The 12664-nt window shown below is 52.8% G+C and overlaps 1 protein-coding gene across 6 annotated transcripts in view; it reads right to left on the reverse strand.

Annotated features, from left to right (window-relative positions):
- Positions 1 to 12664, reverse strand: part of LOC137423385 (BAR/IMD domain-containing adapter protein 2) — a 92214-nt gene that overhangs the window by 12250 nt on the left and 67300 nt on the right. For 4 of the 6 annotated variants that reach the window (XM_078774281.1, XM_078774284.1, XM_078774280.1 and 1 more), the window contains exon 12: positions 3964 to 4117. The exons of the other annotated variants lie outside the window; for them this stretch is intronic. In XM_078774281.1, the coding sequence (XP_078630407.1) occupies positions 3964 to 4117 (154 nt within the window). The remainder of the gene's footprint in view (positions 1 to 3963; positions 4118 to 12664) is intronic. 6 annotated transcript variants of the gene reach the window in all.

A 12664-nucleotide genomic window follows, 5' to 3' on the forward strand; every position in this document is an offset into this window, starting at 1 on the left:
TGAGTGAGTGATGGTGATGAGTGTTGTATTGACCGAATGGTCCAGGAAGGAAGGAGGGTGCAGGTGGCACCAGGTGTGATTGCACAGGTGTGCAACAACAGGTGTATGGAGAATGGTCGTGTGAAATACATGGAGTGTGGAATACATGGAGTGTGGAATATATGGAGTATTGGAATGGATGGTCGTGGAGTGAGTATGGTGGAAACTATGGAGTGGAGTGGATGGTGCGAAGGTGTGAATGGGGGAAGGATGGACCCCCATCACGAATACCCGGGGAGGGTAGTGTAGGTGTTAGGTAGAGGGTATAGGTAAATTGTGGTTGGATATTGGCATCTGTGGTGCGGGTGAAAGAATGGTATTTGGATGGGTGCATTAGTGTTGTGGAAATGGCTGGGCGTGTAGCCTGTTAGTGTGTGTAGTTGGTTTGGGCACTCCACCACTGTGAGGATGTCGGCCAGGTGAGGCCGCAGGTGGGCTCTGGGAGCCGGTAGAGTTGTTGTGGATGGGGCCCGAGGATCCGGAGGACGGACCCGGGTAGCCCAGTGCCAGAGGGCACCAAGTGGGGTGACAGAGCCAGGAGGGGCCTTCCCCAGGTAGATAGGTTAGGGTAAGGAGCAGGTAAGCTCGGGTGGCAACTACAGTGGTGGAGGTGTGCAGGTGGGTAGACCTGCTGGGAGAGCTACACGTCTCAGCCCAGAAATTGTGCAAGGGCACCGGGAGATGAATCGGGGGAGTGAGACCCCAAATTGAGAAGCACCACAGTTTGGTCAATGGGAATTGGTTTTTAGAACCCATAGAGTAAGATTGCCAATGGTTTGGCAGGGAAAGACCCCAGGTAGTGTAAAGTGTATTAATGTCATTTAGAAAGTAGTTAGGATGAAAATCTCCTTGCACCATCTACATCCACTCACCTGAGGTGACGTAACTCCACACCATGCCATGTTTTGTTATTTTTATGATGCAAATGTTTTGGATTGTGAGACGCATCATGACGTGGGTGTGACATTGTGCTTTGTTGTTCCATCTCTTCCTCCTTATGAGGATTGATGATGAATTGGGTGATGGCAAATTTTGGTTAGAGGGATTGTGGAGACGAATTTGGTGTGGGGGAAATATGGGGAAGACGTGACATTAGCAACGGATTTGTAAATGTGTAGATTGTTGTAAATATGGGGTAAGGGCAAGGGTAGTGTAGGTGACAGGGGGGGTGACGTACGGTAGGGACGAGCTTTCTCACTTTGCTCTCCGTACGCACTTCACCTTGCATTGCCTTGATTGATGTGTACCCTTGTGACCTTACCCCTCGCTCATCTGTCTTTCCCCCCCTTTTGTCTCCCACATGAAGGCCTGTGCGCCACTGGGCGCTGAGGGGAGCGTGCGTGAGTCCGCCATTGTGCGCCCGGAACTCCCAGAACCAGCTGTCTGCATCGATGCACCACATTATGGACCACATGTCTGTGGCTGAGCACCACTGATGGACCCCATGGGTTGGGGCATGGCCCCTCTGCTGGAACCGGCCATGAAGGCCCGAAATCTTGCTGGCGGACCTTGACCACAGGGCACCGATGCCCCACAGGTGAACCACACGTAGTCGGCCCCCTGAGGGCCATAAATAAATAAAAATTGACACGTTGGGTGCATTTTATTAATCCAAATAGGCCGCCAGCAAAGAAGATGACAACATCAGGAAGAGAGTAATAGCCAGCAGAGCGAGCCGAAGAGCAAGAGACCACCAGCAGGGTTAGGGGTTGTCGATTTATTTTATTCATGAACAATGATGACTGTGCACCGATTGGTGCTTGAGGGTGTGTTGGTGCGTTTTGGGTGCTTTCATGGTGCATTGATGCAGAGCAGACTGTCTCCCCCCCAGAAAGAACAATCACAGGTCCTGGGTTAGTTTTTGTAAATAAAGTAACGTCATTGTAAATAATGCTCCCCACCGTCAGTGTATAGTTTGAAGACCATTCTGCAATTCGGTTAGCTGTGGGCGTGAGTCTGTTAGGTAGGGTGCAATGGAGCAGCGGGACATATTTATTTATGTTTTAAAACTGTCGCACTCAGGGTCAGGTTAAAAGTAGAGGGAACTACACCTACGTGTCACACTAAGTTAAAGTTATAGGCCCGGGACGTGCCTAAGAGGAGGAGGGTGCAGTGTTGTGGATATGAGGTTTGTGTTTTTTTTATTGTGTTTTTTTTATTATTAGTGCTTTATTCTGGACCCTCCTTACTCCAGTTATGTATAAAGGTCAAAGGGCGTCCCATAATTAGTCCATAAAGCAATCACGTCAGCCAATCATAGATTTCCCCCTTGTTGATAGTTATATCTTTATTATGTGTATCAGGGTAAGGCCTTGTCTTCCATTAAGATGACACTCCATTGCACCAAGTGAAATAAGATAGATTCCCTTTCATTCCCCATTCCCACTCCCAAAACTTCTACTGCCAACTACAATAGCCGCCATTAAACATGTGCTCAGCTCGGGGAAGAAGGGCGTGCCCGCCCATCGTCATCAAGGGTGGAGTCAGAGGGCCTGTGCCCACCAATCAGGGCCGAAGCGAGCTCACCGAGGGGCGTGTCCTGAAGGCCGGTGGCTTGATCGCCAGAGGCGCTATAAAAGCGCGCGCGCAAGGTACTGCAATAGGATATCCAGGGAAGCACAAAGCCTGCTATTCGTCGCCTTGCTCACCAAAGTTGGACCAAAAAAAGGAGTTAACAGCAAGAAGCCTGGAGGAGTTGGACAGGGAGACGTGCGTGTTGTTGAGTTGAGTGGTTGGACCAGACGAGTCAGACGAGTCCTGGAGAAAGCACGCGACGTCCACGCAGCAACACAGCAGCTTCAACAGCAGCTTCAGTAACCGCAGCTTGGGGCCTGGACGGCAGTTTTGAGCGGGGCCGTGAAGGAACGGCGGCTGCCAAACGCGCCGATCGTGCTGCAGCATCCTTGGACCTTCCTTTCCCTCCAGCCATCCACCTCCTGCCTTTCCATCCTTCTTGTGTATGTGAGTTTGTTCTGTTTGTCTTGTCCCTGGGTTAAGTAAGACTGAATAGATAAGCTAGCGATTTTCACTGTGTCTGAGTTCTGTAAATTATTTTATTATCCTTCCTTCTTCCTTGGTTACTTTTGGTTGTAAATAGTAAATAAATTATATTCGTATTCCCTACTTCTGTCTTCTTCTTCTTCACATCCGTGTCGCCTTTGTCTTTTCCCCATTGAATATCTGTGGCGCGATCCGGCCAACGTTCGGGGATCGGGTTAATCGGGGTAACTGTTAGGGCCGCGGGGCCTCCGCTCGGCAAAACCAACATCTTATCCGCGGTCCGTAACAATATTTTAAGTCACGTACCATCCCTTACTTTAGTATTTGATAAAGCCAATTTAACCCAATGGCCTGGATTTAGTTGGCAAGGGTGGCATAATCTTTTCCGAAGAGGCTGTAAAATGCATATCCAAAAACTGCAAGGTTAAAAAAACAAAAAGAACACTTTGGCTCATTTCCTCCCTCCCTCCTCCCCAATTCCTAGTCTTGCCAAAAAAAAACCCACTACCCTATTTTCTTTTCCTATTCTCTCACACTTCAATTCTTCTTCTTTTTCAAATATTTCCATCTCCTTCCCTCTTTTGCATAAGTAATATGTAGATGCTGCGGTTGTGCATACAGACGAAGTTTAGCGTCTCAGGTCTGCAATTCGCTTATTCTGAGATTTATTTCGTGCCCACAAGTGACTGCAGTTACGCGCCCCAAATGACGTCACATTTCACAAGATCGGCATTTTATGGTCAGATTAAATGTTTTGGAAAAAAATAGTGTCAAACACTATTACCAAACTATCCTGTCTCCCACAAACGTTTGTGTATGACGGAAAACTGACAATTTCAGAATGCAAATTATACACACACCAACAACATAGTGCTTATCCATTCTCGAAACACCTTTTCCTCTCGTCAGTACTTTTCCACCCACCCGACTTGAGGTGCCGTTGCTGACGTTGGGAAGTCTAAGTCTGGCAGAATTATTTTCATAGTCAGGAGGGGGAAGTGTCGGAGCCTCTGTGTCCATGAGGTTTCCTGTGCTGGCACTACGTGCCAGTGGCCCTCCAGGGTCCTCAATTGATGCACTGGGTGAACACACCAATGGTTGAACCTATTACTCAAAACACCACACTGCTCCAAATAAAGGTGCATGTCCAAACAAAACAAAGCATACAAATAACTCAGATTATTCATTTTGTATATCAAGTATTGTAGATCAATAAAACCCCAAAACAAGTCCAGATACATTCAAAGTACACCGCCTCCATGCCAAATAAATAAATAACATCCTCCAGTGCGGCATTGCTGGGGTTCTTTAGGTGCCCGGCGATAACGCTGTGCAGCACATAGAGATGGTGTTGGGAGGGAGAGATGTAAAATAATTAATTGATTGCTTAATTGTGTAATGAAAATCAATAAACAATAATACGTAAAATATTTTATTAATCAATTGGATAATAGCATACCAAAACCACCGGGGTTTCATCCGAAGCTGTAACTTTTTGAAAATTAAATGTCATTAATCGAGTAATTAAATAATTATTCGATTAAATAATTAATCAATAAATCAAAACTACCCTTTACAGCCAAATCACTTGGTCAATGCCATGTCCAAATATCAGCTTCCTAGCTCAAAAGGTGCCTGAGATATTGCCCAGATAAGAAAGAAAATAAATAAGTACTTAATTTAAAAAACCACCTTTAGAGGCCATTTTCCCCCGCATTTTTCCCCGCAACCCAACGCAAGGGGTTGGCCTTTTTCGGGCACCGTGGTTGTTGTTGTTTTTCGGTCCCCTTTTTGAAGCAATGTTTTACGGCCGGATGCCCTTCCTGCCGCCAACCCTGTTTGTCGCCTTTTACGACAAACAGGGAATTACCAGTGAACTGGTACTCAATTAGCCGACCTCGGAAGGATGACAGGCTGAGTCAACCCCCCTGGCGTTAATTCAGTGATCGACCGGGATTCGAACCCAGGATCCTAGGATCCTAAGCTGGCACCCTAGCCGCTAAGCCAACGCCAGGTACCACTGAGGAACTTAATTAATCGATAATAATTAAGTAACTAATCAATTAATTGAGTTGTGTGCTTCCCTTTAGCAAAAAATAAAAAATAAAAAATAACCTTTTTGCCAAAGCACGTGCTCACTTTGGTGCTGAAATTTCAGCTTCTGAGCTCAAAGGATGGCTGAGATATCGCCCGGACAAACAAACAAACAAGAAAACAAGAAACCGGAGTGAAAACTGCGTACTCCCTTTCAGCACGTGTCATCGCCAGGCCTCCTTAGGTGCCCGGCAATGATGTCATGCAGCACCTGGAGATGGAATAGGAAAGGAGCGGTGTGTACAGCACACACAACATACACTCGAGCACAAACTACTACCCATTCCAACAAAATGATGGGCAATGACTTAATTAAAATGTTCTTCCATGACGTGTGCCTTTCTGTGCACCATGCTCTATACAAAGCGTCAGTTCTGCCAAAGCAGATACTTGGTTGGCTAGGAATAAAATCCCTGATGGGTTGCTACTCAGACACGGGATATTTGATTATGTGGAGAAATTTGTTCAGAGTGCCGGCAATAGCTCGCCTACTCTTCGAAAAGGAAACCATGGATTCCTTAACACCCACCAACTAATGCTGGCATATGGGACACCCAGTTGAACGGCCTTCTGAGGAACAGCACACACTATGTGTGTTGAGGACCCTACATGCCAAACATCATCTTACTATAATTCACCAAATATCTGTCTGTCTGTCTGTTCCCAGGTACCGCAAAAACGGCTGAACCAATCGCAACAAAATTTTGGGTGGGTAATCCTGGGACCCTCTGGAGTAAAATAGGCTATATTGTTTTTCCAATTTTTCCAATTTTTCCAATTTTTCAGTTTTTCCAAACACGGAATAATATTTACCGATATGAACAGTGATGTGGCTTTTATTGAAATTCTACAAATACTGTTTAGATTTTGATGATTTGCGTGTGATATGATTTAATGGATGTTTACATAAATCGTTTAAAATAAATTAAAAAGCTTTCAATTTCTGATATTTTGCCTTTTCATTTGGGCCTCCCAATTGAAGCCCCACCTGTAGGGCGGGTACCGTTGCGAATGATGGTAATTTGTAGATTGGTCAGGATTTGAACCCAAGGTAGACAGCAGAGAGGCAAGTGTGTATACTACTCCTGGCTCTAGGGGGGAGTTCGTGGCCATAGCAAAAGTACAAAGTCACCCATGATTTGGGTGATAATAGTTATTGGTGCCACGTTGGATTTATAGGTTACCTGGATATACTGAAGAATATTTTTGCTGGTCTCAGTGAACCACTGTATTATTATACTCTTATCATTGGATTCCTTGGCCTTAAATGCATGAGTATAACCACAAACATCAAGCGTCTATGTGTTTTGATGACTGATGTATGGACAACTGCGATTTTGAATGGCGGCCATTTTGAAATTCAAGATGGCTGCCCCAAACGAAGGAGCCAATGTAATTGTTATTGGTCTTATTGAGTTCCTTGACCCTGAAAACATAGGTTTAGGCACCAATATCATGTCTCGATGAGTCTCACAGACCAAGATATGGTCAAAAGTAATACTTATGGTGGCCATTTTGAAAATCGCCCTCTGTAGCAAAATCTATACAGATTTTTTTTTTTTTTTGGTATATTGAATCGAGGCTCGTGAAAGAGCTAACATTTATTTCACAAACAAATCAACCAGACAAACAAAACATATAAAAAGGGAGCGGAAGACAAGATGGGGAGAGAAGGGGAAGCACACAAACATAACATTTGAGAGCAGGGAGATGTGTGGGAGGGAGAGGGCTTGGGGGGAGGAGGAGTGGGAAGGGGGGGGGGGGGGAGTGGGAGAAGTATAAAACACAAGGACACCAAGGACTTCCAGGACTTCCAGGACAGAAGTTGGTATTTCAAATAGGTGGATTTGGGGTGAAATTAGTGGGGGTAGAAAAGATCAAGGTTTTGGATGGGGGAAGATAAGAGATGGTGGTGAACAGCTGTTTTAAAGACCTGGAGGGTGGAGTGGGATTGAAGAGAGTGAGGGAGTTTGTTCCAGAGGTGGGAGAAAAGAGGAATGAAGGAGTGAAGGTGAGCAGAGAGTCTTGATTTTGGTAGTTTTACCATAAGAGGGTTGCAGGCAGATCTTGTGCGACCTGTAGGAATATTTGGGGGACAGAGCCCAGAGAGAGCTGGGGGGGGGGGCAAGGCCAGAGCGGAGGCGGTAGAAGACGGAAAGACCACCAACCTGCCTGCGGTGAGTGAGTGAGAGGCCCTTGGAGTTAGCTTCATCGCAGGAGATTCCGATGATTCTGAACGCTTTGGTTTCAACAGCATGAAGACGAGCTAGATGTGAGGCAGGAGCACCAGCCCAGAGGGGAGAGCAGTATTCCATTGAGCTGCAGATGAAAGCCTTGTATGTGGTGAGGAGCTCAGGTGTGCCAAGAAAGGACTTCGCACGACGGAGGATGCCCAGTCGGCGACTGGCTCTGGAGGCCAGATTTGAAATGTGGTTTTCCCAGGAAAGATCATGGCAGATAGTGAGACCCAAAAGCTTGAGTGACAGAACTGCTTGGAGAGGATTATTCAGAAAGTGGATGGGAGGGTTGTCCAGTCGGTGTTTTCGGAGAGACATCGTAAGAGTGTGAGATTTGTCAGGATTGAAAGACATGTTCCACTTGTTTGCCCAGTCTGTGATTTTGTCCAGGTCTGCAGAGAGTGAGGAGGCTGCAGACTGCCGATCTGAGGGATGAAGAATGGAGCGACAGAGATTAGAGTCATCAGCAAAGAGATAGAGAGGATTTTCAAGAGAGTCAGAGAGATCATTGATGAAGACCAGAAAAAGCACAGGGCCCAGAACACTGCCTTGGGGAACTCCAGCCTGAACAGGAAGAGGAGATGAGAGAAACCCATTCAGGGCCACACGTAGACTACGACTGGAGAGGAAGTCCACCAGCCATGCGTGGAGATTTCCATGGATACCAAAGGAGGAGAGTTTGGTGAGCAGGGCTGGGTGCCAGACCGTATCGAAGGCACGTGATATGTCAAGGGAGACGGCTCTAATTTCCTGTTTGGCATTGAGGACCTCCATCCATTGTTGAGAAATCAGAAGCAGCATGTCCAGAGTAGAGTGACCAGGTCTGAATTTGACCATTTGGGCTTGTCACCCAAATTTTTTTGAAAGGTCTTGGTATGTACAACAATAAAATCATGCGTGACTTTGTACTTTTGCGATGGCCACGAACTCCCCCCTAGAGCTTACACTATACCACTAAGCTATCCTGCTATGAAGTTTGAATAGTGCAATATTGAAGGAGCCGGGGCTCCCACGTCGATCGGAAGAATGGACGCGACAAAAAGCTAGAATTCATCTGAGTTGCTTTAATGAAATCAAACACTCAGGCACTCTGAAAAACCGTTTATCAGTCAGCAATATATATCTATTCCGCCAGGGGGTTTGCCCAGGCCCGGCGCCAGGGGGCGTGGCCCAGCGTCCTGGCTGCGGCCTGGCAAGTTGAGGGCGAGCCTGGGCGTCCTGGACGAGCCCGGCATGGTGATCGCTCCGCGTCCTTGATAGGTGCAAGGCGATTGTGAAAACTCAGCGGCAGCCGCTACACACGTCCCCCCAGAATCGACTTGCACCGGCAGGGTCAATTTGAGGGGGGTCCTGATGACCCGGCCGAAGCGACCCCTGGCGGGTCGTGGGAGGGGGTCCGGTGAGGTGGTGGGCGGTCGAGTGGGGGGCACCGTGGACGGGGGACGGCCTCGCCGCGGCGGAAGGGCCACCCGTGGTGGGTGGTCGACGTCCACGTGCGCCGGCTTGAGGCGGTCCACAGCAATCCGGTCCGACCTGCCGCCGATGTCGATGACGAACGACTTGTCGTCCCGTCGCAGCACCCGGAAGGGCCCGTCGTACGGCGGCTGGAGTGGCCACCGATGTGCGTCGTGACGCACAAAAACATACTCCGCTGTGCGGAGTGCTGGGGGGACGTAGGACTGGGGGTCACCGTGGTGGGATGTTGGCACGGGGGCAAACCGTCGGGCGGCCTCCTGGAGGTCCGAGCGCTGGTGAGCTGCGGACCAGGGACTGGTAGCGTCGGGCACAAATTCGCCCGGGACGCGTAGCACCTGGCCATAGACAAGCTCGGCGGTGGATGCCTGGAGGTCCTCCTTGGGGGCCGTGCGAAGGCCCAAAAGGACCCACGGCAGCCGGTCGGCCCACCCGACGTCTTGAAGGCCGGCCATGAGCGCGGCCTTCATGGAGCGGTGGAATCGCTCGCACAACCCGTTTGCTTGGGGGTGGTAGGCCGTAGTACGGTGGAGCTTGATCCCCAGGTTGCGGGCGACCGCGCCCCACAGCTCGGAGGTGAACTGTGGACCGCGGTCTGACGAGATGTCCGCCGGTGCGCCGAAGCGGGCGACCCAGGTGGCGATGAAAGCCTGCGCCACGTCGGCGGTGGTGGTGGAGACGAGGGGAACGGCCTCCGGCCACCTGGTGGTCCTGTCCACCATGGTGAGCAGGTGTGTGAACCCCCGTGACGGGGGGAGGGGGCCCACCAGATCCACGTTGACGTGGTCGAAACGTCGTTCGGGCACGGTGAAAGGTGCCAGCGGGGCCTGGGTGTGTCGGTGGACCTTGGCCCGTTGGCAGGCCGTGCAGGCGCTGGTCCAATCGCGGACGTCCCGACGAAGGCCGTGCCAGACGAAACGCGCCGACACCAGCTTCTGGGAAACTTTCCGGCCCGGGTGGGAAAGGCCGTGGAGGGAGGCGAAGATGCGGCGTTGCCAGGCGACGGGCACGATGGGGCGAGGCTGGCCTTGGGAGACGTCGCAGAGCAGGACAGTGTCCGCGCAGGGGATTTCGGCCAGGCGGAGGCCCGTGTCCGCGCAGGGGATTTCGGCCAGGCGGAGGCCCGTGTCCGCCGCCCGGAGGGCTTGCACCGTGGTGTCGGTGGTTTGGTCCGCCGCCATAAGCGCAAAATCCACGCCCAGGTGGACCGCGTTCGCGCTGGCCCGGGAAAGACAGTCGGCCACGGCGTTGTTTTTGCCGGCGACGTGCCGGATGTCCGTGGTAAACTCCGACACGGCGGAGAGGTGGCGCTGTTGGCGGGCCGACCATGGCTCCGTGACCTTGGCCATGGCGTAAACCAACGGCTTGTGGTCGACGAACGCCGTGAAAGGTCGGCCCTCCAGGAGGTGGCGGAAATGGCGGACGGCCAGGTGTAGACCGAGGAGCTCCCGGTCAAACGTGCTGTATTTGAGCTCGTTCGGCCGGAGCTGCCGGCTGAAAAAAGCGAGTGGCTGCCAAACCCCGTTCACCCATTGCTCATGTACGGCGCCCACCGCGTAGTCGGAGGCATCCGTGGTGAGGGCGATGGGAGCGTTGAGCACCGGGTGAGCGAGCAGTGTTGCGTCGGCGAGGGCCCGCTTTGAGCCTTGGAAGGCCGCATCCATTGCTGCGGACCAGGCGATGTCGTGCTTGGCCGGCATGCCCCGGAGGGCTTCGTAGAGGGGCCGCATGAGCTGAGCAGCGCGGGGCACGAAGCGGTGATAAATATTCACCATTCCCAGGAATTCCTGCAGGGCCTTTATGGTGCGGGGACGCGGGAACGTGGTGATGGCCTCGACCTTGGTTGGCAGCGGCACGGCCCCGTTCTTGGTGATGTGATGGCCCAAAAAATCAACGGCCGTCGTGCCGAAGTGGCATTTGGCCGGGTTGACGATGAGGCCGTGCTCGCTGAGGCGCTCGAACAGTGTCCGGAGGTGGAGGAGGTGCTCGGCCCGGGACGTGCTGGCGACGAGGATGTCGTCCAGGTAAACGAAAAGGAACGGCAGGTCACGCAGCACGCCGTCCATCAAGCGCTGGAACGCCTGAGCCGCGTTCTTGAGACCAAACGGCATCCGCAAGAATTCGAATAAGCCGAACGGCGTGATGACTGCCGTTTTAGGGACGTCGGCCGCCCTGACAGGTACCTGGTGATATCCCCGTATGAGGTCAATTTTCGAAAAAATGACCCGTCCCGCCAGACGGGCGGAGAAGTCTTGGATATGCGGGATCGGGTACCTGTCGGGGGTGGTAGCGTCATTGAGACGGCGGTAGTCGCCACACGGGCGCCATCCACCCCCCGGCTTTGGCACGATGTGCAGTGGCGAGGCCCACGCGCTATCGGAGCGCCGCACAATGCCGAGGTGCTCCAACGCGTCGAATTCGGCCTTCGCTACGGCGAGCTTGGCTGGGTCGAGGCGGCGGGCCCTGGCGTAGACCGGCGGGCCCGTGGTTGGTATGTGGTGCTCGATCCCATGCCGTACTGCGACGGCCGAAAACGTCGGCCGCGTGAGGGCCGGGAACTCCGTGAGCAGGCGAGCAAACTCGTTCGCCGCCGGGACGGCGCATGCCAGCTCGGTCGGCGCGGAGCTGCTCAATGTGCATACCAGGGAGCTGAAGGTTTCAGCGTTGATTAAACGACGCCGTTGGACGTCCACCAGCAGTCCGTGTGCGCAGAGGAAGTCGGCGCCTAGCAGAGCCACGGGCACGTTGGCGGTTACAAACGTCCAAGCAAAGCGTTGGCCGCCGAAGCAGAGGGTGACGTTGCGCGGGCCGAAGGTGCGGATAGTCGATCCGTTGGCCGCAACTAAGGAGGGGCCGCAAACCGCGGATTGCCTGTCCTGGTCAGAGGCGGGTACGACGCTCAGTTGGGCGCCGGTGTCGCACAGGAAGCGCCGTCCGGACGCTTTATCCGTGATGAACAGTAAGTTGCCCGTGTGGCCGGCGCTCATGGCTGGTAATGAACGCCGGCCCGGCCGTTTCCCGGCCTGCCGAAGGTGCACGGGGGTCGGCATGTCCGGGCCTTCTGTCCGAACCTGGCATGATAGTAACACCACGCTTGGTCAGGTGGAGGCCTCGGTCGTCGTGCCGGAGGTGGTCGGCTCGGTAGAGCGGCCGCCAATGGCGTCGGCAGTTCGGCCGTCGACCGTGCCGGGTGCTCGGGCGCCCTGGGTGTTGCGTCGGACGGCGGTGGGTCCCATGTCGCCGCTACGATGCGCTGTCCTGCGGCGGAGATCTTGTCGGCTTCTCTGGCAAGGGCCCGGGGATCTGTGATCGTCGTGCTTGCCAGGGCGAGGCGTACCGGGTTAGGCAGCTGACGGAAGAACAGCTCCCGGAACAGGAATGCCGGAGAGTGCTCGCCGAGCAGTGAAAGCATGTAGTCCATGCGCTCGGAAGGGCGCGTGTCGCCGAGCTCAGGCAGATCGAGCAGGCGCCGTGCGCGTTCCGCCGATGGGAGGGCGAAAGCATCGAGGAGCAGCTTCTTAATCGCGCCGTATTTGTCAGCGGCTGGCGGGCTTTCGAGGAGGCTCAGGGCGCGGGCCGCGGTAACCGACCCGAGCGCAGCTACCACATGGTGGAAGCGGGTGTCGTCGGCCGTGATGCCTCGCAGGGCGAACAGGGACTCCGCCTGTGCGAACCAAACCGCCGCGTGAGCCTCCCAGAAGGTAGGCAGTTTAAGGGCGACTGCCGTGTCCATGTCGATAGGTCACCAATGAAGGAGCCGGGGCTCCCACGTCGATCGGAAGAATGGACGCGACAAAAAGCTAGAATTCATCTGAGTTGCT

The sequence above is a fragment of the Myxine glutinosa genome, chromosome 3, assembly GCF_964187855.1.
Source record: "Myxine glutinosa chromosome 3, kmMyxGlut1.1, whole genome shotgun sequence".
Taxonomy (NCBI): domain Eukaryota; kingdom Metazoa; phylum Chordata; class Myxini; order Myxiniformes; family Myxinidae; genus Myxine; species Myxine glutinosa.